This window comes from Lepus europaeus, chromosome 10 (genome assembly GCF_033115175.1).
Source record: "Lepus europaeus isolate LE1 chromosome 10, mLepTim1.pri, whole genome shotgun sequence".
Classification (NCBI taxonomy): domain Eukaryota; kingdom Metazoa; phylum Chordata; class Mammalia; order Lagomorpha; family Leporidae; genus Lepus; species Lepus europaeus.
Genome location: NC_084836.1, coordinates 84,206,491 through 84,231,846, shown reverse-complemented (window position 1 = coordinate 84,231,846; position 25,356 = coordinate 84,206,491). Strand labels below are relative to the sequence as shown.

The window sequence follows — 25,356 nt, the reverse complement described above, 5'->3', positions numbered from 1 at the left end:
CTAAGCATCTCAATTTCTTTCCACTAATGGAGATTATGCTGCTAATCCTATTGCATGCTAAATTTCCATCCATAATTGATAACTATTAGATAGTTAATCATTTCAGGTTTAGTGGATAGAATCTTACACACGTAGCACATAATGAATGCAAGGGCCAATAGGAGACTGATGTAGAGGAGAGACTGGCTAACTCATTCAAAGCTTTACTTAGCACTTATTTACTCAAATCAATAGTAGGAGCGAGATAATTGTCTCATTAAGATCCAGAAATAGATGCCATTACTCAAAAGAAAATCATCTGTAAATCTCAGAAGAACCCAACCTGATTCCCTTGTGCAAGCAGCATCTTCAGCCTGGCTATTTCAGCTCTCAGTTCACGGATGAGCTTGACGTTGGCGTCCTCATTAATGGTAGGCTTGTTGATGATGTTTTTGGCTCTATTTGCATAGCGAAGAGTACTTAGGGTTTCTCCGTAATTGACATCAGCAGGTGAAATGGCTGTGAAGAATGAATTCAAAAAATAATTTATCCAGCACTCCATGTTTCATTTAACCCAAAGTTGGTGTGTAATTTAAAAGTCAGATTAACCCCAGGTCATTGAATAGACTAAATATTCATTGCCGCTGCAATGAATATTAAAAATTATCTAAGATTTATAAGAAAGGGTGCTCACAAAACCAAAACACTAAATTAAATGTCACTTTGCTCTTCTGAAGTCTACAATCAGCCATCTAAGATGAGATGCCTCACTGTAGGTAGTTTTTTCAGTTGAAAACATAAGATGGGTACGATTTCAAGACTACGTACTTCGAAATTAAGTAGGAATCTTAAAAGTTTTGTCGAAACTTACCATCTGGAAACACCTGAAGCAGATCAGGTAATTCTTGCTTTCCTCAAGCATTGGTTAAACTCACCCCCCCACCGAAGTGAAGGGTTAAGAGACGACACCACTTCATGTGGAGTACACACTCTAAGGTAGAACCCTTGTCTCCACAGTGAACGGGTGTGCTGGCCGTGGCAAAGACGTGGCGAAGGGGAAGGGCAGAGTGGAAGGAACAGAGGGTGGAGAGCAGAATGCGGCAGCAAATAGTTCTTGAGTTTGCCCCAATTATTCTCTCCCCTCTCTCTGGGTTTTTTTTTTTTTTCTCTATGCTGCTTCTTTCAGTGAATTGGTCAAAATGCAGAAATAAAGTATATTACTGTTATCATTATTTGTCATATGTATTGTTTTTCATGTTAATTTTTAATTTTAAATTCTATATTTACTACTTTTAAAAGAAAAATAACATTGGGTTATTTTTATTCTATGCCCCTATAATGCTTTCTCTCTATGAATAAGTGATATTAAGTTTCTATCTTGCACTTTAAGCAAAAGAAAACTGCAGATTATCACAGCTTCCGTAACACAGGGAAGCCCTATACAGTGAATAATAATATACTGCATTATTAAATCACAGAACATACTTGTCTTCAAGATAGAAAGACTATTCATTTTCCAAGAAACAAAAAGTGCTCTATATTAACAAGACACTTCAAGATGCAGGATTTCCAGTTAATTTGCAGGAACCATTGGATGCTCAGGAAAATAACTTAAAACTTACTGGCAATCATGATGGTTTTAGAGTTTCCTCCAAGGCTATCTTTTAACAACCAAGTCAAAACAGAATCCCTGTAAGGCACAAAAACCTGCTTCTTCTTTACAAGAGGGTTTGCTGCATCCTGAGATAAATCAGCTGCAGGGGGGAAGAAGAAAAAAAAAGGGAAGAGAGGATAATTATTAAATTTTTTTTTCTAATTTCACTTGCAAAAATCTTGAGGAAATTGCCTCAGTTTGCAACACAGACTAAACAAATCTGCTCCATGCTGCTGTGGCACCATGAGGCGAAAGAGGCGGCAAGGGACGCGTGCAGACCCACCTAAGGCAGAAATGACGTTTCCCAGGGTCACCAGGGACTTGTTAATGTTGCCCCCTTCCTTCAGCCTAACCCCGGTGGCACCGGTGGCATCCGCGCGCTCACTTCCAGCAAGATCGACTAAGTGGATCTTGCTCACGGTTTCACACGGCATTTCAGAATCAAATTTTGCCTGCGGTAAGACATAAAAGTGAAACTCAGGAGGTACACAGGGCCCTGATGCTGTTTGCGATACAAATTCTAATTATTTTCCACTCCTCACTGAGATCTCTCGGGGTAAGATTTTGTTTGCATTTTGCCGTTTTACTGGCCTTCAACCTGATTACAGAATCTTCCCAAGAGGAACTCAATGTGATGGAAGTCTATCATGATGCCTGATGACGCCATCTCTCAGATCGCTCAGTCACGCTTGACAAAGGCCTCCTGAGGCCGCAGTGAAATCAGAGACCAGGCTCTGAGGGCCACTCACCAAAGAAAATGGAGGCAAACAAATAATGAGTACTGTTCTCTTCTAGACTCCCCAGCAGTCCAAGCTCAGAGGCGTTCCAAGATGTGACAAATACAGAAAGATCATCTGACCATTACTTGGTGTTACAACATTTTGCTTTACCAATTACTTTTTATGTGAAACCTAGAAAACTATATTCCCTGCTTCCAAATTCTACCAAAGCTTTATTTTCCCAGTGAGTCTTAAACTACATAGCAAATTTGGAACCAAAATGCAAAAACAATACACATTTTGAAAGAAAGGTAAGCTTCTTAGAAACTAGAAGAGGTCATAGCCTAATCAACCAATAAATAGAAAGCAGGAGAAAACTCAGTCAACTACAGTAAATCACGTGACAAGGCCTAGCAAAAGGTGAAGAGGTGGCGAATTTTAGGAGTTGCTCTGGATGATCCTCAACAGTTGTTTTCACTTTCGTGCTCTCTGGCCCCCTCACTGGTAAAATGCTGTCTTCCGCAACTGTGACTACAGGTGAGGGCATCCCCACACTTGGAACACGTGCACAAGCTGCGACAGGATCTGACAGGTGTTCTTAAGATTGATTTATTTATGTGAAAGGCAGAGATACATAGAAGGAGAGAGGGAGAGAGAGAGACAATCTTCTATCTGCTGGTTCACTCCCCAAATGGCCACAACAGAAACCAGAAGCCAGGAGCTTCCCCCGGGTCTCCCACATGGGTGCAGGGGCCCACGCACCTGGGCCATCCTCTGCTGCCTTCCCAGGCACATTAGCAGGGAACTGGATCAGAAGTGGAGCAGCCAGGACTTGAACTGGTACCTGTACGGGATGCTGGCACTGCAGGCAGGGGCTTAACCTTCTACGCCACAGCGCCGGCCCCCGACTTGGACATTTTTACATTCAGGTGTTCTACTGGCCTTGGAGTTAAAACAGTCACCCTCAGGAATTTCCACACGGCTAGAAGACATTCTCCAGCCCTTGGTCATAATGAATTCCTACATTAGGAGTTATAAATGTCCCTTGTCCTGTAACATCATCCTAATAATCACCATCAACATTGCGGGCCGGGCTCCATGGGGCGACAATGGCCTCCAGCCGGTCTCACTCTCAATCCATTATCTCCCACAGAGCTCGCCACAGTGACAACTTTGGCTTAATTAAGCGCAGAGCAAATTTTTCCTTATGCCTAGGACAGGGCAAGATGCGTGCTAAATATTTCTTAAAGGGATGCATCTGGACATTTCAAATGACTGTGACTGTAACCACGGAGAAACCCAGAGTGCAGCACATGTTCGACTCTAATTAACAGGAAAATGACAGTCAGTCACCTTTGTCTGCTGCTGCTCCTGGTTCAACAGTGATCAGTCCTCAGCTGGTGCTAATCAGCCAGTCATGACCTCCGGGACGGCGCCGGACGGCCCCACAGCTGCCTTACCTGAGTGAACTTGATGGTGAAGATGGCATGAGACCTGCTGCTGACGTCATTCATGCCAGTTGCAGCCGTGGTCCGATTGATATTTCCTGCATCCATAAGTTCTTCCACATCACTGTAATTCTGTACCAAATGTTTGGATAAATCTGAAAAAAAAAAAAAGGGGGGGGTGGGATGGGGGGAGTGAAGTAATCACTCTAACATATAGTAAATGGAGTAAGAAGTTTCCCTCTATGAAATGAAATAAGAACTGTCCAAATCTGCGGACTTGAGGAAAGATCTTGTTTCTGGAATGTGTTGCTATAAAACCCAGTCTTGGAGCTGGTGGGCAGCAGGTTAAAGCCCCAGCCTACAGCGCCAGCATCCCATATGGGCCCCAGTTCAAGTCTCAGCTACTCCTCGTCCGATCCAGCTCTCTGCTATGGCCTGGAAAAGCAGTAGAAGATGTCCCAAGTCCTTGGGCCCCTGCACCCATGTGGGAGACCTAGAAGAAGATCCTGACTCCTGGCTTCGGATCAGCTCAGCTCTGGCCATTGCGATCATTTGGGGAGTGAATCAGCAAAATGAAAGACCTCTCTCTCTGGCTCTCCCTCTCTATAACTCTCTCAAAAAAATAAAAATAAAAAACTAAAAAACAAAACCCAGTCTCGGGAGCTTACTACAAAACCCAGCTCTGTGGCTTACTAGCCGTGGACTTCACGGTTGCAGACAAGTTGCCCAGCCTCCCTGTGCCTCCGTCACCTCGCCTGATCTTGTGAACCTACCACACACAATATTAAGGATGAATATTAGTTTTCAACATCAACCTCATCTGCACCAGTCACAGCATACAGAAGAAAACTGCAAAAGCGTTACATTCATGCTAAGCCCAAAAACATGTTTTTAAGTCCTTTAAACTGTCATCTTTTTATTTTGAACATTCATATAGTTCCAAAGACAAAAAGTATACTGTGTAAAGAGACCCACTCCTCCCCTTATGCTATAAACCAAATGATATAAGTTTCCCCATTCCCTACTAGAAACAATCCACACAAACACAGGCAATTACATGTATATAAAACGTCTCTCTTTCCTCATTTACAAAAACAGTAGCATACCATAAATATAATGTTGTACCTTGCTTCTTAATGTAATGATATATTGAACATTCTGTATTGGTTCAGGTGGTTTCTCATTCATTTTTAAGCCTACAGGGCATTCGATTGTATGTTTGCACCATAATCAATTTAACCAGTCTCCTATTGAGACTATAGAAGCTGTTTACATTTTGTTTCCAATTACAAGTAATGCTGCTACAAATAATCTTGTACATAAGTCTTTTCAAATGTCTACCAATGGTTCTCAGAATTAATTTTGACAGATAGAACTGCTGAATCAAAACACATTCGAAATTTTGATGCATATTGCAAAACTGTCCTCCACACAGTCAGCATCCCATACAGGACAATTTGCACACAACAACAGCAACATGTAAGGAAGCCTGTCTTGGGGGTGGGTATTAGGCCTGGCAGTTAAGAACCTGGTGGCAAGGCCCACATTCTACACCAGAGTGCCTGGGTTTGACCCCCAGCTCTATTCCTCACTCTAGCTTCCAGCTAATATAGACCCCCACCCCGGGTACGCAGCAGTGATGGCTCAAGAGAATGGGCTCCTGCCACCACGTGAGAGACTTTGATTGTGTTCCCATCTCCCAGCTTCAGCCCCTGGGCCATTCTGGGCATGTGGAGATCGACCAGTAGAAACTTCTACTCCCTCTCTACCCACATCACAAATAAAACTTAAAACACAAACAAAAAAAGAGTGCTGCTCTCCCAACACACTCTCCAATACCGTCTAATCAGGCATATGTATGTCGACCAAAGATGGAGAGGAGACAGATATTATCTTAAGTATTTTTATTTTGCTTTTCTCTTTTTTTATGAGCAAGGCTGAGCATTCCATGAGTATTTTCACTTCTCTGAGCGGCCTATCTATAATTTGTCCATTTCTCTATTTGGCTATTGGATCTGCCCTATGGACTTAAGGGAACTTTTCATCACATATTAGGTAAATTAGTCATTTGTCTGAAATTTGAAAATACTTTCTCAAGTTTTGAAGTTGTTTAATTTGCTTATTACAGGGTTTCTGCCAAGTGTAAAATTTTATCTTATTTTTATTATTTCAAAATTAACATCTTTTCTTGAAGGATTTCTGGCTTCAAATCACATTTTTAGAAGCTTTCCTTCCTCCAAGTTTCTAGAAAAATTTAACTCATGATGTCTTCTAACCATTTTATCATTTCATAATTTACATTTAAATATTTGAACCATTCACCATTTATCGTGGTGTAAAAACTGAACTATAGTACCAGCTTACTTTTCTTTTCCTCCTAGGCAGTTCTTTTTAAGATGTATGTATGTATTTAAAAGGCAGAGGGACAGAGAGGGATCGTTCATCTGCTGGTTCACTCCCGAAATGCTGCAATAGGCAGGTCTGGACGGTCTCGCACATAGGTGGCGAGCCATGTTCCACTGCCCTCCTGGGCACAATAGCAGAAAGCTGTATTGGAAGCAGAGTAGTCAGGCCTCAAATCAGTACTCTGAAGTGAGATGCCAGCATCGCAAGTGGTGGCTTAACCTGCTGCACCACAACACTGGCCCGGCCTCCTAGAAAACTGAGTAACCCTTACTCCTCTGATGCTTGAATAGCACGTTTATTAGAAACTAAATCCCACAAGTATCTGTTCATGCAACAGTTTTTATGGTTTTTGAAATCTGATAAGACAATTAAAAGGAAAACATGAACACACATGTTGAATTAAAAACTCTTAACAATCATAGTTATTCCATGGGCCACAAAACAGCTACTTAGGGTCATACTTTGCTTTCAACACAGAAGGCAACAGCTCAAATGGACATTTAATAAAATATGTGTTGGGTCCTATAAGTGTATCTGATATTTTCAGATGAAAACAACCTTCAAATATAGGCACATCTTTAAGCCCATGGCCAGTTCTCAGTCTTGCCTCCAAGGAGACACACACGAAGAGCAGTACCCACATGGAAGCGCCTCTTCCTTACGTGTCGAATTCCTGCAGGCCGGCCATCACTCAGCCACCTTGTGCACGGTGAGTCGGCTATGCTAAAAGGATGGCCTTGTGGCGTCCCCACCACTGACTGGGCCACTGCTAGTGTGTCCCAGCACAGATGCTCACAGCCACACTCAGGACCTCTGGCAAGCGCTCTTGTCAACAGGCGGGAGGTATTATCTTTCCTGGCCGTATCAGCACTGGGACCGGTGACAATTCATGGCTAAAATGCAATGCCACTAAAAGACAGATTGTAGGCTCGCTTGTCATGCTTGAGAACACAAGAAAACAATTTCTAGGAATCACCTACTGCCAGAGGAAACCATTGGGCAGCCTCACAAAACCAGTGAAGGCCAGGGACATAGGAATTCATTACGTGAACACTGGGAGGTGACGGCTCATGCCATGTCTACTGTAATAAACCAAAAGCAAACACATTTTTTTCTGTCTCAACATAACGCTAACCTTTCTGTGTCGGAGAGTGTTGTGTTTACACTGATTTTTAGGCAGAAAAGGGTTAGGAATCAATCTCTCTTACCTTCTACGTAAGGTCCTTCTTTGGGATGCTCACGGACTCTTAAATTGAAGGTCTTGGACGACTTCCTCCTAAGCAGATCTCTCACCCGTTCATTGTAAATTTCTAAATAGCTAAAAAGTGTTAAATAGAATTAAATTAAGAAATACAAGTCTAGACAAGTGTAATAGTCCTAACAGCAAAATGCTTAGCGGCAGCAACACACATTTGTCGGGGAGGTAACTCTGGGTTACCCTGGATTGTCTACACAGTGACCCAGAGTGGGGTACAACTGTCATTCTCATTTTTCAGGTGAGGCAAGGGCATTTATGATATAAATAACTTGTGCAAGGCCACACAGCCACCAAAAGGCCAAGCATCTATGAGACCCTGGACTGACCAGTCCACACTCATAGCCATTGAGGCGGCTACACTAGCTCCCCATAGGTTTCATTTCAAAGAGGAAAAGTCACGTGAAGTGTTCAGATTTATTTGTGTATTAGATTTACAGTGACTCTACCAACATAAAGAATAACAGAAAGAGGCAAGGGAGGCCGGCACTGTGGCACAGCGGGTTAACGCCCTGGCCTGAAGCACCAGCATCCCATATGGGCTCTGGTTTGAGACCCAGCTGCTCCACTTCTGATCCGGCTCTCTGCTATGGCATGGGAAAGCAGTAGAAGATGGCCCAAGTTCTTAGGCCCCTGCACCCACGTGGGAGACCTGGAATAAGCTTCTGGCTCTTGGCTTCGGATCAGCGCAGCTTCAGCCATTGCAGCCAATTGGAGAGTGAACCAGCGGATGGAACTAACTCTCTCTCTCTCTCTCTCTGCCTCTCCTCTCTCTGTGTAACTCTGACTTTCAAATAAATAAATAAATTAAAAAAAAAAAAAAAGAAAAGAAAGAGGCAAGTACATGGGTGTCTGAGATAAATGCTACGGTGTCTGACCAAGCTGTGTTCTCTCTACCAGCCTCCCAAACCCTAACCCAAACGGAACCAAGGAAGCCACTGAAACCTTACTCTTTTAAGCTCTATGCCCAATTGCCACGGAGTGGGAGGGAAAGAGCAGACTCCCCTGCAGGAATGCAAAGGCCTTATCCAGCCCAGCACCTAAGAGCAAGCCAAGCAGCCAGGGCTCCAACCAAGCTCACACCCAGGCACTCAGGCCACAGGCACTACCTGACTTCTGTTCGGAAGGATGCCTCATCCCATCTGGTGGTTTCATTTATGCGACTGAAGAGCCCTTCACAGATGCGAGGTATCAAGCCAGAGTCCCCCTGCAATGGAAAGGAGAACATCACAGCTGTCCCTTCAAATAAGCTCTTGACTGAATCTGCAATCTGGTGGAGTGAACTGAGACTCAGGGTCTGTCTACATGCCAATCCAGGCCTACCGCCCCGAAACCCTCACACACCATTTACCACCCTCACCCCAGGGCAGCAACCCACTCTCTGCAGTGAGATGCTGGAGCCTTCTGACTTGCACCTGCTGAGGCTATAGTAACAGTCGACCCGCAGAATCTGAGAGGCATGCATAGGTTCCGAGACTCCATCATCCCCACAGATACCAAAATCTGAGGATTTTATATTTTTATATGAAATGGCACAGTGGAGCTGGCATTGTGGCACAAAGGGTTAAGCTGCCACCTGCGATACTGGCATCCCATGTGAGCACTAGTTCAAGTCCCAGCTGCTCTACTTCTGATCCAGCTCCCTGCTAATGTGCCTGGGAAAGCAACAGAAGATGGCCCAAGTACCTGGACCCCTGACACACACATGGAAGACCCAGATGGAATTTTAGGTTCCTGGCTTCAGCCAGACCCAGTCCCAACCATTGTGTTCATTTGGGGAGTGAATCAGCAGATGGTAGATTTTTCTAACTCTGCCTTTCAAATTAAAAAAAAAAAAAAAAATCTTAGAAATAAAGGTACAGCATTCTTACATAACCTACATGCATGCTCTCATATACTTCAAATCATCCCTATATTACTTGCAATTCATAACATTGCATCAAAGTTATATAAATATGTGTGTATATGTATATATATGTGTATCTATGTATATATATACATGTACACATACATACATACATATATATATAGTTATATAGTCCTGTTTAGGGAGTAACAAAGAAAGTGTATACATGTTCAATACAGACAAAACCACCATAGGTCTAAACACACAGCACACAAATGAAATGCGAGGTGAACAGTGCTCAAATAGCATGTGCTGGAGACAGATGACCCATGAAACAGCAGGAGGTATTCACTTCCTTGGCATGGACTCAGCACGGGACTCACGGGAGAGGAAACTGAAGTTTGGCTCTTTGGAATCTTTTCAAAGATTTTCAACCTGTGGTCAGTTGAATCTGAGGATGAGGAGGGTTGACCATATGTGGTTAGCAGCTGCTAATTAGTTCAACACAGGACTTACTCACTTTCAAACAAGGCAGTCTACAACTGTAGAATCAAGTCAAAGGTATATTGAAGATGGACCAAGGGAAGTGAAATATACACAAGGCAAAGAAAAATGAGGAAGACCTTCGTAGGTCCTCAAAGTGGTTAGTATTTGTCTCAAAGGTTAGTGACGGGACCACATTAAAACGTGTACTGCATCTCTCCTTTAATGCAGTGTCCCTACGCTGGCCTTTCTGGACCACAAGATTGTAATGCACCCTATTACCTAGACCACGTGGGTGGAATGCTCAATAATTCACACCTCAGCACAGACAGGCTGATGAAGCTCAGAATGACATCAGGTGAAATGATCTTGTTAGGAAACTAAAACTTCAGAGTTGCAATGTTTGCTTCTCGAATCTCCTCCTCCTGCCTTTATTACACTCCCCACCTCCAAAATACAACAGGTATCGTCACTGCTTTAAGACATGTTTTGTCTTTGTACCATTCAATCAGTACCAATTCTAGTCAAAGAAAGTTAAGCCTTTCACCATATTTTGATACTTGCTTTAAAGTAAACAAACAAATAATAGCCAAGTGGTATTCAACTATAAGGTCAGAGAAAAGCAATTTTAACTTATGAGTGTTTTATAAACGTTTAACTTATATCAGATTGCCACTAGAGAATCAACATGCAAAAAATTTCACTTCCCTCAGAGGCACAGTAGGGAAGCAGGAAGAGAGAAGTGATGATAAAAGGAAAGGTAAAACTTCAAATTATCCGTCCCTTTCGTTTTTTCCTCCCTGCTTTTCAGCGTCAAGGACCCCCAGCACAGCACTCATGGACTTGTCACAGGAAGGAAGCCAGGTCACGGGCACTGAAAAATCCCATTGGGAAAAGACCCTGTTCTGCTCTAATGTTCTACTTCCAACTGCCAAACCTTCGGCATTGACGACACCAGCAGCGGCATCCAGGCAGGAGACCCTCACTCCTCCATCCTCACTCCTCACCCCCCTCGAGAACTTGCCATGGGTTTGGAAACTAAAACCACAAGCACTATGTCAATCTGGGGAAACAAAAAGCAACATCAAGTGCCCGCGAGAACTTGGTTTTAACCCCTCTATATTTGGGCAGCAAGAATAACATCAGTGTCTGCTTATGGTCTCATAACTAAGCTTTATATAGTGTGTCTATAACTCTACAAAAACCCTATATAGACTATAAAAAACTTCTGCATGCATTGGCTGGATTGACGTAGTACCTTTCTATCAAAAAGCTACATTTTTTTTTTACATTTTTTCTTGGGGAAAAAAACGCTTTGAATAGTTTTTTAAAAGAGCAGACTTCAATAATTTTATTCAAACTGTTGTGTTGGCAGGAAAGGAGAATAAATTACTTGTGGGGCCAGCATACTTTTCTGATAAGATTATGAGGTCTTTAAGAAGGGAAAATGAACTGGGACTTGCATCCATTATTCATGCTTATAAACTTAAAAACTATTTCTAATTTAAAATTTCTCAAAGGAAATTTAGCCCAAGTTATTACTGAGTTTTATCTTATTACTAAAAAATGATCCAAACATGAAAAGCAAGTTAGTACGGACCACACAGATAAAAGAGATAATTCTATCGGAACAGAGCGCGACGATAAGAAAGTTCCTCCCCGTGCGATATAAACAACTTACCGAGCTCCCCATCATGGTGTAGGACTTCCCGGATCCAGTTTGCCCGTATGCAAAGACACACGCATTGTAACCTTCAAATGCAGATTTCACAACGTCTGTGCCCAGGGTTTGGAAAACCTGAAAGCCAAAAGGAAAAACACACAAAAGAGACAATTACCATGAGTTTTAATAAAAGCCCCTGGAGCACTGACAATATTGTTGAATGCCACCTTTATCCCTTAGGGATTACCCTATATACATAAATCACTGCACAGCAGCTATCAACGGAATATGTATGTACCCCGTTTTTTAATCAAAAGTAAACTTTTCAGGTAAGCAAAAAGCAACACCATTCTTCTTCCTACTTAACAACAACAAAAATTCCTGAAATATAAAAATGCAAACAAGGCCAAGTGACACTCACGTCCCAAAGCAAAGGTGATTTGAATTACATAACTTCAGAATTACATTCAAGATTACATAAACTGACAAAGTTATTCATTCTCTCAGAACCACCAGAAACTAAACATTCAAAACCTGAAGGTTACAGCAGCCAGAAATGACTGCCCAAATGATACCCAATCAGAGCCATCATTTTAAGCATCCACCTAGCCATCAAAATTGTTAGTCTCCGGGGCTTCTCCCATTGATGAGTGATGGGTGGGTGCGGATGAGGCTGGAATGGCCGTGCCCCATGTCAGTGTCCAGAAGCTCTTCTTGGTGTCCACCCAGGGTGGGGTGGGTGGGAGAAGCACTGTGTGGAGCCTCGGTCCACACCTACAACGGCCTGAGTCCGTGTCCAGGGCACCACAGGACAATCTGGGCAGTGAACGAACGGGGTAAAGTACAAACACTGCACGTGGACAAGCGATGTAAATGCGACGAATCAAGATGTGAGGTCGTCCTGGTTCCATCCAGCTGGCAAGGGTGACCTGAAGCTTTCCTGTGGCTTCCTGCACTCTCGGCCCAGCAGGAGGAGGGCAGGTAAAACAGCTCCCCCCTTCAAAAAGCAGACACAGCAGGGGCAGAGGGGATGTCAGAGAGGGAAGCCTGGTCAGATTCTCAGCCAGAGCCGGGGAAGATGAGGAGCTCCCCACTGTCCAAGGTGCGGATCGACACCCCGCAGGGACACTCAGTCTGTGAGGGGCGCCCTGTTGGCCAACTCATGAGACCCAGATGGGTGGACCACAAAGCCCTCCCCAGCTACTGCCAAACTGCCAAAAGCAGCCGATAGCCAAGTCTTTGAGATGTTCCACTGGCCAAACAGCTACCCGGGTTCCATTAGAGATGACTGTAAGAGGGGCTGAGAACCCAGGGATCAAGGCTTTCCCAATCTCCCCAGGGGATTTCAAAGTATAGCAAATCTGAAAGGTGGCCTAGAGCACTGGCCTCTGCCAATCAGCACGGGCAACACTGAGAATCCTGTGTGGGGAGCCAGATCCCCACCGGGAGACATGCACAGGCTGGGTGACATCAGACTAGGCACAGGGAAACCAACTGCCCTGCACAGTTGAGACCTCTGGCAGGATACCCACACCCCACACAGGGCTGACAAGCTGGCCATCTTGCCTTCATCACCCCATAAACCACGCCCATTGACACTGCTCCTCATCCAGAGACCAGATGGGATGCCAGCACCCTGCCGGCACCACCTTCCTACCTATCTTCTTGTTTGGACTTTGTTTCCTTGATCTCCTCATTAAAAGACTTAACAAGCCATCGCTCCATCTCCCCAGTGACCAGTCTCATTCCTTCCGAGTTAATGTTCAGCCACTTCAGCAGCAGGGGCGGCCATTTTCTGATGACTTAACTCTCAGCTGCCACAGCAGCTCACAGGGGCTCAGGTACTAATCCTCATAAAGCCCCACAGGGCAGTGGTGTCACCACACCCACTTTTCAGATGAGGAAGCTGAGGGGAGAGGTTAGGTCACAGGGCACTCCAGTGCATGGCAGGAGCAGCAGAGCCAGGTCGTGCACCCAGGCCTTCCTGAGGCTGGGCCCTTATCGCTGTGTCTTCCTCCCATACCCTCTGTGTCAACAAGGACCCCTCCCCACACTTCTGCTGACAAGCAGGGGCCAGGAACTACAAGGATCCACATCAGCAGTCTGAGATTCATTTTCCCCACCTGAGTGAAAACTCTATTTCTCTAATTCCCTCAAACAAACAACAACAACAAAAAAGAAATATCATGTTTACAATTTCACTAGATAGGAAAAAAGTTTCCCATTATCTTCTCAAACGCTAAAAGAAGAATTTTTCTCTCATTGTTTGGTCTGGGGCCTAAAACAAACTGATGGGATATATCATTTCTAAACCTATCCCAAAGATTTCCAGAACGCAATTCTCCCCTAGGTTAAAATTCAAACCTGCCATCTACTTTATCACTGTATTTTCCAGAAAATTAACCCGGGTGATTTTCTGCACATTCAAGGGGCTCAGGGAGTTGGAAAAACAGATCCAATAAATACAGTTCTGAGGTCAGAGACAGACCAGAGCCACTCAATATCAGCTCCAAGAAGCTCACCCAAAGTTGGCACCACTGCCCACACCTCCAGGGTTCCTAGGCAAGGACAACGGGATGCCCTATTGCACCTCTCGCCAAAGGCTTGGAGCACCAGCTTCAAGCTGATTTCCAGGAAACCCATGGTAGCAACAGGGCTACACGTTAAGGGGAATCGCCCACTAGAGGGCACCATTAAAACAAGGCCTCTCCCATGTGGCTGGAAGATTGTAGGTCTCAAGTTTCACCAGCTCTGAAATAAGGAACAGGCCATCTGAGACCAAAGTCCCCCTTTGGAGCTTTGAAGAACCCATCAAAAATGGTCTTTAATATGTAATAGTCTTTAATTTACATTATGTAATGGTCTTCAATTTACACTGCTGTGAACTGAAATCACTCACAGATATTTTTGTTGTTGGTGTTGCTAACTTTAATTTGAAAGCAAGAAATACTAACAATGGTCACCTTACCTGGTATTTGGTAAACATCAAGGGGCGCTTGCCTTGAGCTACAGTAATAGGTACGACAGACTTTCTCGACATTCTGGTGATGTTTCTAAAACAAGAGCACCAGCATCGTGCCACACTCACACTTGCCCTCGCTTATGGCAGGGAGACAACCTATCAGTCCCCTTCCTATGCCTGCAATGGCAGCATGAAGCCCTCGTATGTAACAACTGGTGTTGAAATTAGGGACAAAGGGAGATCTTCCCTTTAATGGGGTACTTTAACAATAGATATTGTCCTGTACCTATCATGGTTTTTATTGACATGTGGTTCTATAGACAATCGAGCTTACTAACATATCTCAAGGCTTTGCTGACTTTGAAACCTAGTGGAACATCTCAAGTTATTTATCCACCACTGAAGATCCCACACATGAAAGCTAAATGGATTTTAAACTCCGGGTGCTTACTTTTAACTTCCCAAAGAGCTAAACTTGCTACTGCTTCCCTGATCTTGACTCCTGTAGTACTCAGGAAATGTCATTGATCCAGTAAATTAAGCACTACCTGTAAATGAAGTCAGTCAGTCAGCAAACATTGACTGTGCCAGGCCCTGTAGTCAGACAACGCTCTACCCCTGTGTCCCTGGGCTTTCCCCAGCACTGGCCTCTGTCCCTAGAAAGCCTCAAATTCAGGCTAACAAGGAGGAAGATCCAGTGGTTCCTTAGGTACCTTCGAGCCTCTTCATTCATCCTCTGTTGAAGACATTATAGAGATGGCTACAGTAAACTGGCCTTGCCCTTAATCTCCCTCACTGCCACTTCACTCACATTGCTATCTTGAAGCCAAAATCTAGATTCCATCATCTACAAGATTTTACTCTTCACCAGACGCTCAGCTCCAGTGCTCACTAACCAAGTCGTCTCAATGCCAAAGTCGTCTTCCTCATTCCCTCATTTATTCATGCAATGGGCTGCCCTATCCACCTGCCATCTAGAACATGCCACTCACTCTTTTGTCATCACACTCTTAAAAGCTCCAGGCGCTCTCCACCACCCTGGACGTCAACCCCAGGGATTCAGCTGTATTACTACGAAAAGTGGATCGGGTCCACAAACTTGAACGAGTTACTTAGGAATACTGAGTCTCTTCAGTTTAAAGTGGCCATGTCTGGTTCTTCGGGTGAAATGAGCAGCACATCTGAGCACCAAGCACAGGTTCTGGCACCAACACACACTCAGGCATCATCCTTCCTCTCCTGGTCCCTCTTTCGTGGCAGGCACCTCCTCTATCAATGCATCTCCTGTTCCCACTGCTGCCTTTTCTTTCTAGTTTCCCCTGATGCTTGGCTCAACATTTTCTGGATACAGTCACTATAGCCCTGTATTTCCAACACTGACCTTGTCTCAAACAGCCAATGTCCTCCACAAACCATTTCTAAACCAACTGCATTCCTCAATGTGAAGGTGCCCACAAATCCCACGGGATCTTGCAGGCAGTAGGGAATAGGTCCTGAGATTCCTCATTTCTAACAAATCCCCAGGCAATGTCCATGATTCTGGGGCATGGGCAGACTTCAAGTTGCAAAGAACTAGTAGTTTTTTCATGCTCTGTTTTTTAACCTGCAAGGAATACAACCAGCATGCACAGGACAAAAACTCTCATCACCACATTAACACATGGAGACCTAAAGCAATGCATCTAAAGAAGCTACTGACCAGCCAGGAAGGGGCCTGGGCCAAAGCTGCTATTCTTTCACTCACACTGGTGTTCCCCCAACCCCATTCTGCTCCAACACCTAGTTTTTCTCTACCTGGGGAAACATACTTGTCCTTGTGCTCACATGAAATGTCAAAAACAGGGTTTTGATATTCTCCAGGGGCACCTTTGCGTCTGTTCTTCTCTGCCCTCTTCACATGTCCATTTTAACCCTGAAACACCCACCAGGCAGGTGTCTCAGACAAATGCCAGCATCATTCTACATTCTAGAAAGATTCAAGATGAAACATTCTTTCTAGAATTCTTCTGAGAAGCTATAATGATCCACATCAGCAAATGAACTGAGACTTGGGTTCGAAGTCCACCTCCTAAAGCTGCACTCCATAGCAGGAACTCAAGGCTGAGTGACTTATTTGCCGGGCTTAGCAGCACACAAATCCCCCGCAACCCTCACCCCACCCTACGAAATGCTTGCTTGCAGAGCTCCTTCAAGGCAATAGGCATGCCCAAACCCAAGTTTTGAAACAAAAGTCATAACTACCACGCTCAGAAGTAAAACCAAAAATCAGCTTTTTGAGGTCTGCATTCTTCTCTGGCTTAAACAAATGCTCAGTCACAACAAAAAGGCTAAATTAGCAAAGGCTGATTGTATAAGAATTATACTCAGAATAAAAACTAGCAAGATGCTTTGAAGTGGTCTAAGATAGGCATGTTTTACTCAATATGGAAATAAATCAAAGTAAAGAATTCTGAAAATATAGCATACCATTTCTTGTGAAACGTAATCTGGACTTTTCGTATCCGCAGAATAAAAAGAAAAGTCATACGTGAAGGTCTTCGTCCGTTCTCTTCCTGAGTCCCCAGTCCCTCCTTCTGGTATCTAGAAAGAGATGATTATGAAAATAACAACAATGAGAAGAGAATAATAATCAAGAGTTCTGCCCTTTGACAACTGACCCAAATTAGGAAAAAATAAATAAATGTGTTCCTAAAAGATATAAAATGAACATATAAAATCTTATTTACTCCCTGATCAAAGAGCTTTCTAGCCTCCCTAAAAGAATCAATAAATAAAACTTAAACACAACCTAAACTCCCTCCATAATCTAAGTTCTCTATGCCCCTAAGGCTACTATTCTTGCTGTATTCTTTTTTTTTTTTTTTACCCATAATTAACTTCTATGAGCTCAATGCTCCAGCCAGAGCCTCAGTGACTTTCAGCGCTCTCTCCACCTGAATGCCCGAGCTGGGCTTTGCACAACTCCACGGCCTGCTATCCATTCACACGGATCTCGTCTGTTCCAGCAGCCCCTTGAGTGCTGTGATTTGGTGGCCTCATTGAGAACTCCAGGTCAGAAGTCTGCTCGTCTGTGAAGCTTCCCTTCAACACGCCATCCAGAATTATTTCTCTGACCTCTGAGAGCCTGGATTCTCCCAGAACACATCACAGTGTGAGCTTACTGAAGATGTCTGCAAATATCTTGTCTACTCTGCTATATGCTAATTAGACACACACACCCCCCAAATGTTCAAATGTCTTCATATGCCCCTATAACCTCACTCAGGTCCTTGACTATATACTAAGTAACTCCAGTTAGCACTAGATCTTCCATGATTCACATTTTATATTGAAAAAAAAGCTGCATTAAAAGATTTAAAATCTGGGCATCGGTTCTAGTTACTGAAATACATGAAATGATATGAGGAGATGTTTGTAAAACTCAAGAAGAGGAAAACAGATTCCAGAATGCACAAAGAAAGGAGCTTCAGCCAGGGCCAGGAGTCTCTCACCAAAGCACTGTTGAGCACACCTGAGGCTAAAACAAGGGACCCAACAGCAGGGAGTCAGCAATGAGGACTGGGAGAAAGGAGAGGGTGCCAGAAGCCAAAGAGGGAAGGTTCTTTGTGAGCTTGGCCAGACACAGCTGAGAGACAAGGATGGCGCTGCGCAGAGAAAGACATTCCATGCAGAACAAACTCCTCAGGCGAGAGGACACAGGGCACAAAGCAGGCCTAGCAAATGACCCAGAGCATGGTCCGCTGGAAGACAGGAGCACTGCTTGGCGCTGGGCACTGGGGATCAAGCTGTGCTACCTTGAAACTACATCTTGGCCGGCACCACGGCTCACTAGGCTAAATCCTCCGCCTGCAGTGCCGGCACACTGGGTTCTAGTCCCGGTTGGGGCGCCGGATTCTATCCCGGTTGCCCCTCTTCCAGGCCAGCTCTCTGCTATGGCCCAGGAAGGCAGTGGAGGATGGCCCAAGTCCTTGGGCCCTGCACCCACATGGGAGACCAGGAGAAGCACCTGGCTCCTGGCTTCGGATCAGCGCGCGGTGTGCCGGCCGCAGCGGCCATTGAGGGGTGAACCAATGGAAAAGGAAGACCTTTCTCTCTCTCTCTCTCTCTCTCTCTCTCTCTCTCACTGTCCACTCTGCCTGTTTAAAAAAAAAAAAAAAAAAAAAAAAGGAAGAAAAAAACTACATCTCCAAGTGCCCTGGTCTTCTGAGACCCAAATTAAAATCAGACGTGAACTGACTGATCTGTCCATGGCCAAGGATTAGCAACCCTCAGAAATCCAAACTTGCAAGTTAATGACTACAAGAAGGAAGGGGCTAAACCCATAAAGGATGTGATTTCTTTATTCATTTTACACCCTCACTTTCCCTCTTTTTGAAAGTATTCCAGACTCTTAACACATGTGCTGACAAAAGAAACAAACAGGGTATTTTAAAGTGTAACTCGTCACCCTGGAAACGTCTGCTTTTTTTTTTTTTTTTTTAAATCTTTCATCTCCTGGGTTTTCAATCATAATACCGGCTCTCTTCAAGCATCACAAAGTATGATTTTCATTGAGACGAAACAAATCCAGGGCTAAAGCTTCCTCACAGCTTCAGAGAAAGCAGGCAGCTAACAGGCAGAGGCTCCTCCGCCAGGACATGGGATGAGTTCACAGGGCGAGGCCAGATCCAAGAGCCTGCAGAAGACAGCGACAGCCTGGGTACGGCCTCCAGACCCAGGAAACCAGGGATTACTCTTGTGCTTCAGGACCAAGCCCCAGCCCAGGGGCAACTGGGAGACCACAGTGAGCTCAGGAGGGCAAGGCATGGAATGGCAGGGGGCTCTCTTTACCCACAAGCCACCCCAACCACAGAGCAATCACGGGGCTCCTGGAACTGCAGCAGGGCCAGGTCACTACTTGCCTTTAAGTTTGTGATTGTTGTCTTGCTTTTCTCCATTTGAATAATGAACTTGGCCTCCAAGTCCTTTTCCCTGCAACACAAATAATGTGGTATTGGTTAGGAGAGATTATTTAAAAAGAAGAAAAACATCAACTTGTTTTATTGAGCTTGAACATACGGGGCTTTCTGCTTTTACATGGCATCTGAAGAGCAATCCCGGATGGCTTTCCCCCCAGGTCCCTAACACACGTAAACATGAAGGCACATAAAATAAATGCCACAATCAAAAACTAACACTGACAAATTATACATTGCCAAAACCTGGAAGAATTTCTAACTCCAATACAAGAGTAAATGAAAGGACAGAAACCATAAGGACCCATCATAAAAGCCTCCACACCACCCTCCATAACCCAGCTAGTTATGAAGAAAAAGACACAGTGGGGCCGGCGCTCTAGTGCAGTGGGTTAACACCCTGGCCTGAAGCTCCGGCATCCCATATGGGTGCCAGTTCGAGACCCGGCTGCTCCATTTCCAATTCATCTCTCTGCTACAGCCTGGGAAAGCAGTAGAAGATGGCCCAAGTCCTTGTGCCCCTGCACCCACATGAGAGACGCGGAAGAAGTTCCTGGCTCCTGGTTTCAGATCGGCACAGCTCTGGCTGTTGCAGCCAATTGGGGAGTGAACCAGCAGATGGAAGACCTTTCTCCCTCCCTCTCTCTCCCTCTCTCCCTCCCTCTCTCTCCCTCTCTCCCTCTCTCTCTCTCTCCCTCGCTCGCTCTCTCTCTGCCTCGCCTCTCTCTGTGTAACTCTTTCAAATACATAAATAAATCAAGAAGGAAGAAGGAAGAAGAAGATGACAACGACGACGACGACGACACATTACTCTTCCACCCAGGATGAAAACTAAGAGAAAACCTGGAGCAGTCAAACAGCTGCTCCTCTCACCTTCTTCCTACATCCATTCAGCCACTGCACTTCCCAAAAAAAACAGAAGAACAGAATCCAAGAGACTCCTAAGAGGATAGTGACTATTCATCTATGCAACAGAGTGTCAGGCCATTGAAAGAGGAACCAGAAGGTCTCTACGCATTGCCATAGCATGGCCGCCAGGGTTACATGGAGGGTGCAAGGTGCAGACAACCTCACAGGCAGTCCCGGACTTACCATGATTTGACCTGTGATTTTTCAACTATACCATGGTACAAAAGTGACAGGCATTCAATGGAAAACTGTACTTCAGATCAGAATTTAGACCTTTTCCCAGGCCAGTGTCGTGCCATGCAATACTGTCTGTTGACGCCAGGCAGTGTGATGAGCTGCAGCTCCCAGCCAGCCTCGACATCACAAGGGGAGCAGCAGACACTCCACAGTGTAGCGTGCTGCTGAGTTGTTATGGGCAGTGGATTCAGTATTTTAAATGCATTGTCAACTGCCAGTATTCCCAACTTACAGTGCCTTTATCAGGGCATAACCCCACTGTAAGGCAAGGACTATATATACATAGAATGCTACCACTTATATTTAAAAATAAAAAGGATAACCTTGCCTGTTTTAATAGACTACCTATGAAGGAAGAAGAAAATGAAGTAGAAGAGACAGTAAGAGAAGTTAAATTTCTATAGATATAACTTCATCTGTAGATCATTTTTAGAATGCTGAAAATAATGCATGCAAAAATAAAATTATTTTTAAAACACTCTAAAATTCAAAACTAAGAGGAACCGAATGAATCTAATAAGGTACCACATGGTGAGAAACTATTTTAATTATGACTGTATGGAATAATTTGACTATAAAATATAGTAGGGTATATCCTAAAGAGAAAAAAATAGAAAGAATCATAAATTATATTTTTGGTGACAAGATGTCATTACTCTATTGCTAGATAATGCATGAATGATTGTGTAGGCATCCTGGAGTCACCATTAGCTGAGCTTGTGTGGCTGAAAGGAAATTCAAACATGAGACTGTTGAGGTTAGGTAAAAGTCTATAATCTTGACTCTGAATGGAAAACAGTGAATGTTATTGCACATGGAAAAAATGGAAATATGGAAATATGAAACTCTGAATGCTCCAAAGTCCAAAACTTTTCAAGGCTGGTATGATGTCACAAGTGGAAAATTCCTAACCTAACCTCATGTGACAGGTCACAATCAAAATGCACACACACAAAAACATTGTACAAAATTACCTTCAGGGTATGTGTTTAAGGTATATATGAAACATAAATGGATTTCCCATTTGGACTTGGGTTCTGTCACCAAGAAATCTCATTATGCATAAATATTCTAAAATTGGAAATCAGAAACCCTTCTGGCCCCAAGCATTTTGGATAGGGATATTCAACCCAAACCCATTATCTGTGTCCACTAAAATGATCTAGAACTTTAGGCTTGAATTATAGCCCCTCAATACCACTCTCCACTAAAGTAGGGCTTCTTGGAGAAATGATTCAAATCAAATACATGGAATATCACCTCAAACAAGAAAGCAGGAATGCTATGAGAGATGACTAGGGTTGTGGCAGGAAATTTTAGGCTCCCAATGAACAGCTCCTCTTGAGTGTGGGCCTAGAACCAGAGCTAGAACACAGCACATTTGTCACTTCAGAGACTGACTTACAAAGAGACTGACTTCTATCTTGCTGATTCTGCTGGGTTCTCTTTCTAGAGTCCTGGCAATGGGAGAAGAATGGTGCCATGCTGTGAGAAGCCCTTAGGGAGCCCAGCAAGGTTCTGAGGCCCACCAGCAGGCCATAACCAAGTCGGCAACACAGGCTCCCCGAGTCAAGCCAGGAGCTGGTGGTGGTGGAGCAGGCTGATATCTTGGCTGCAGCCTCTTTAGAGACCCTGAACTGGATGACCAATCTGGGCCTTCTAATCCACAAAGACTATGAGGCAACAAATGCTGTTGGACATCCCTACATTTGGGGCAATTTGCTCCACAGCAGGAGAAAACTGGCACGAAGGCCTCAGAAACCAACTGAAATAAATTCCCACCTGCCAAAGTCAAACCATCTCAACAGCAAGAAGGGTGGTGCAGGGGGTTAAACAGTTACTTGGGACACGTCAGCCCCTATCTGAGTGCTGGTTGGAGTTCCAGTTGTTCCGCTTCCAGTTCCGTTTGCTGCTAATGTACCTCAGCATTCAGAGGATGATGACCCACGTGTTTGAGGCCCAGCCTGGACCAACCTGACTGTGATGAGCATTAAGGGAGTGAACAAGCAGATGAAAAACCTCTGTCCTGGCCGACGCCGCAGCTCGCTAGGCTAATCCTCCGCCTGCAATGCTGGCACTCCAGATTCTAGTCCCAATTGGGGCACCGGAATCTGTCCTGGTTTCTCCTCTTCCAGTCCAGCTCTCTGCTATGGCCCGGGAAGGCAGTGGAGGATGGCCCAAGTCCTTGGGCCCTGCACCCACCTGGGAGACCAGGAGGAGGTACCTGGTTCCTGGCTTCGGATTGGTGCAACGTGCCGGCCAGGGTGGCCATTTGAGGGGTGAACCAACGGAAGGAAGACCTTTCTCTCTGTCTCTAACTCTGCCTGTCCAAAAAAAAAGAAAAGAAAAACCTCTGTCCTCCCCTCTCCTTCATTCTCTCTGTCACTGCCTTTCAAATAAATACATCTTAAAAAAGAAAGAAAGAAAGAAACCAGGAAGAGTAACTGCAACAGAACATGATATTCTTAGGCATTTGAATTCATTATTAAAAAAAATAAAAACTCAGTTCCCCCCTTCGGAGAACCAAAGAAACTGACTCACTGGTGGAAAAAGAATCAAATATTTATCCATATTTCCTAAATAATCACAGGGTAACCAAACAGCTATCAAGGGAAATTTCTCCTTTAGAGGCAGTCAAGCTAAGAACTGAGGGAGGAATGACAGAAGAAAGATACCACCATTTTAATGTCACCCAGGAGTGCCCACAATGGCAGCCAACACAGCCTCCAGCCACATATGGGGTGCGCCCTGACAAGCACCAACACCAGTGCCTCGGTCTGCCCTCTCCCTCACCTATCTGGGACACACAAGGAGACACAGGGGAGGTGGCAGCAGGCCAGGATCGCCCAGCGAGGGAATTAGCAAATCCAGGCTCTGGTCTGGGCAACAGCATAAATGACCCAGTTTATTCCTAACCATAAACTGCAAGGAATAAAAAGGTGGAAGAGGGACCTACAGATCAAAAGACTTAGAATTCACATCAACCAAGTGGGTTTTTCTGAACGGAAAAAGCAACTTTCAAAAATGATAACGTATGCAGAGAAACTGCTAACACAGACTAGACATTTGATGATATTAAGGACTATTACTAATATTGTAGGTGTGCTAATAGCATCAGCATGATTAAAAAAAAAAAATCCTAACTTTTCAGACATCCTCTAACTTACTGAAACATTTGCAAATGAGATGATAGGATACCTGGGATTTACGTGAACAGAATTCAGATGTAGGGAGCACAGCTGGGGGTAACATCCTGCCCACCTCAGAGTGAACAGAGGCAGGACAATACCAGCCCAGGCAATTAAAACCAAGAGCATGCTGCAGGAAACACCATTCAGCCCCAGTGGGTTCACACTCTGGCTGATTTAACATCTCCGAGCCAGTGTGCACAGGGCTGAATCCTGGACACCCCCATTGTGGACCCAATAGTGAGAACATCCTCAGGGACACCCTGTGTTCACATGGCAGTGAAACAAATGCTTCATAAAAGTAGACTTTTCCTGCAGCAAAGGCATGGCCTGCCTGGTTTGTCCCCTGGGAGGACTACACACCAGATTTATTTATTTATACACACATGGCCGCAAGCCATTCTTGCCCCTCCTCCATTTCCACAGTGGGACATTTCTCACTCACTCACCAACCTAATGTTTCTAGATCTCTAATTGCTTTTTTTAAGTTAATGTATTTATTTGAAATGCAGAGTTAGAGAGAAAGATCTTCCATCTGCTGTTTCATTCCCCAAATGGGCACAAGGAGCTAGGCCAACCTCAAGCCAGGAGCTTCATCAGGGTCTCCTATACGGGTATACTTGCCTAGTTTAAATTAACATCTACACTATGAAAACACCAGGAGAGCTACTGACTGAAAGGCTGTTGTAGAATACGAGCATCTTTCTGTCAACCACTTCTAAAACCAAAGTGGAAGATGTTGGATCAGTTCCAAAAGTTAAAACCTCCCTGAAACCCTACATACTGGTGTATGTGGTGGGGAGAGTGAGGATACTGGCATCAGGGTCACTGTTGCAAGGATCCATAGCTTTCCGCAGCTTTTCAAAGAGCTCTGTGGCCTCAAATGACAGGAACCTCAGCTGGGTCCCTTCGTATTCAAAATGTGCTCCTTGAACAGGCAGGCGGCAGCAGGAGCAGACCCGAGGGGAGTCTGAAACAGGAGCACTCAGGCCCCACCTCGGACCTAGTGAATGGGAAGCTGTATTTCAACAAGAGCCATCAATGGTTCTGATGAATGTAGAAGTTTGAAAAGCACTGTTCTCACAAGGAACCCAGTCCACAGCGGTATACTGGGCTTGCACTTAATCTTAAGAAATACACTCCACAATATTATCTACTCCCTACACTGGGAGGCTCACTAACTTTGTTCTTGACCTTTAAGTTTTATTTTTCAAGTCGCACAGCAGACTATGGCTATAACATAAGTCAGTTAACACCATCTCAGCCCTTTGCTCTCATGTTGCACGCTGGCTCTGCACCAAGAGCAATATATGTCTGTCACGCTCTGATCTAAGAAATCACCAGGGTGCCATGACACTCAGGTCCCTCATTCTCAGCACCCTGCCAAACCACCCATTTCTAGGCCTCTCTATCCCCAGACTGTTTCCCAATGTCAGTCTAAGGTTGCAGCCAATAACTCAAAGTTATTTTAAAAAATAATCACATGTCACCAAGAATAAGGTAGAGGCCATCTGTTCCAGAAAGAAAATTTCACAAATAATTTCCTAGCTTGCTTCCTTCTTTAAGCATCAAAACTGAAACCGTAAGAAAAAGATGTCTTTATCCCAAAAATAATCTCTCAGTATTCTTAACAAAGATGTCAGCTAGAGTTT

At 44.4% G+C, this 25,356-nt stretch overlaps 1 protein-coding gene across 7 annotated transcripts in view; it reads right to left on the bottom strand.

Annotated features, from left to right (window-relative positions):
- KIF16B (kinesin family member 16B) overlaps nt 1–25,356 on the bottom strand; it is a 328,211-nt gene that overhangs the window by 263,970 nt on the left and 38,885 nt on the right. For all 7 annotated transcript variants that reach the window (XM_062203838.1, XM_062203839.1, XM_062203844.1 and 4 more), the window contains exons 2-10: nt 19,317–19,386; nt 16,882–16,995; nt 11,472–11,588; nt 8,571–8,668; nt 7,415–7,524; nt 3,813–3,955; nt 1,917–2,085; nt 1,602–1,733; nt 323–498 (exon numbers count right to left, since the gene is read on the bottom strand). In XM_062203838.1, the coding sequence (XP_062059822.1) occupies nt 323–498; nt 1,602–1,733; nt 1,917–2,085; nt 3,813–3,955; nt 7,415–7,524; nt 8,571–8,668; nt 11,472–11,588; nt 16,882–16,995; nt 19,317–19,386 (1,129 nt within the window). The remainder of the gene's footprint in view (nt 1–322; nt 499–1,601; nt 1,734–1,916; nt 2,086–3,812; nt 3,956–7,414; nt 7,525–8,570; nt 8,669–11,471; nt 11,589–16,881; nt 16,996–19,316; nt 19,387–25,356) is intronic.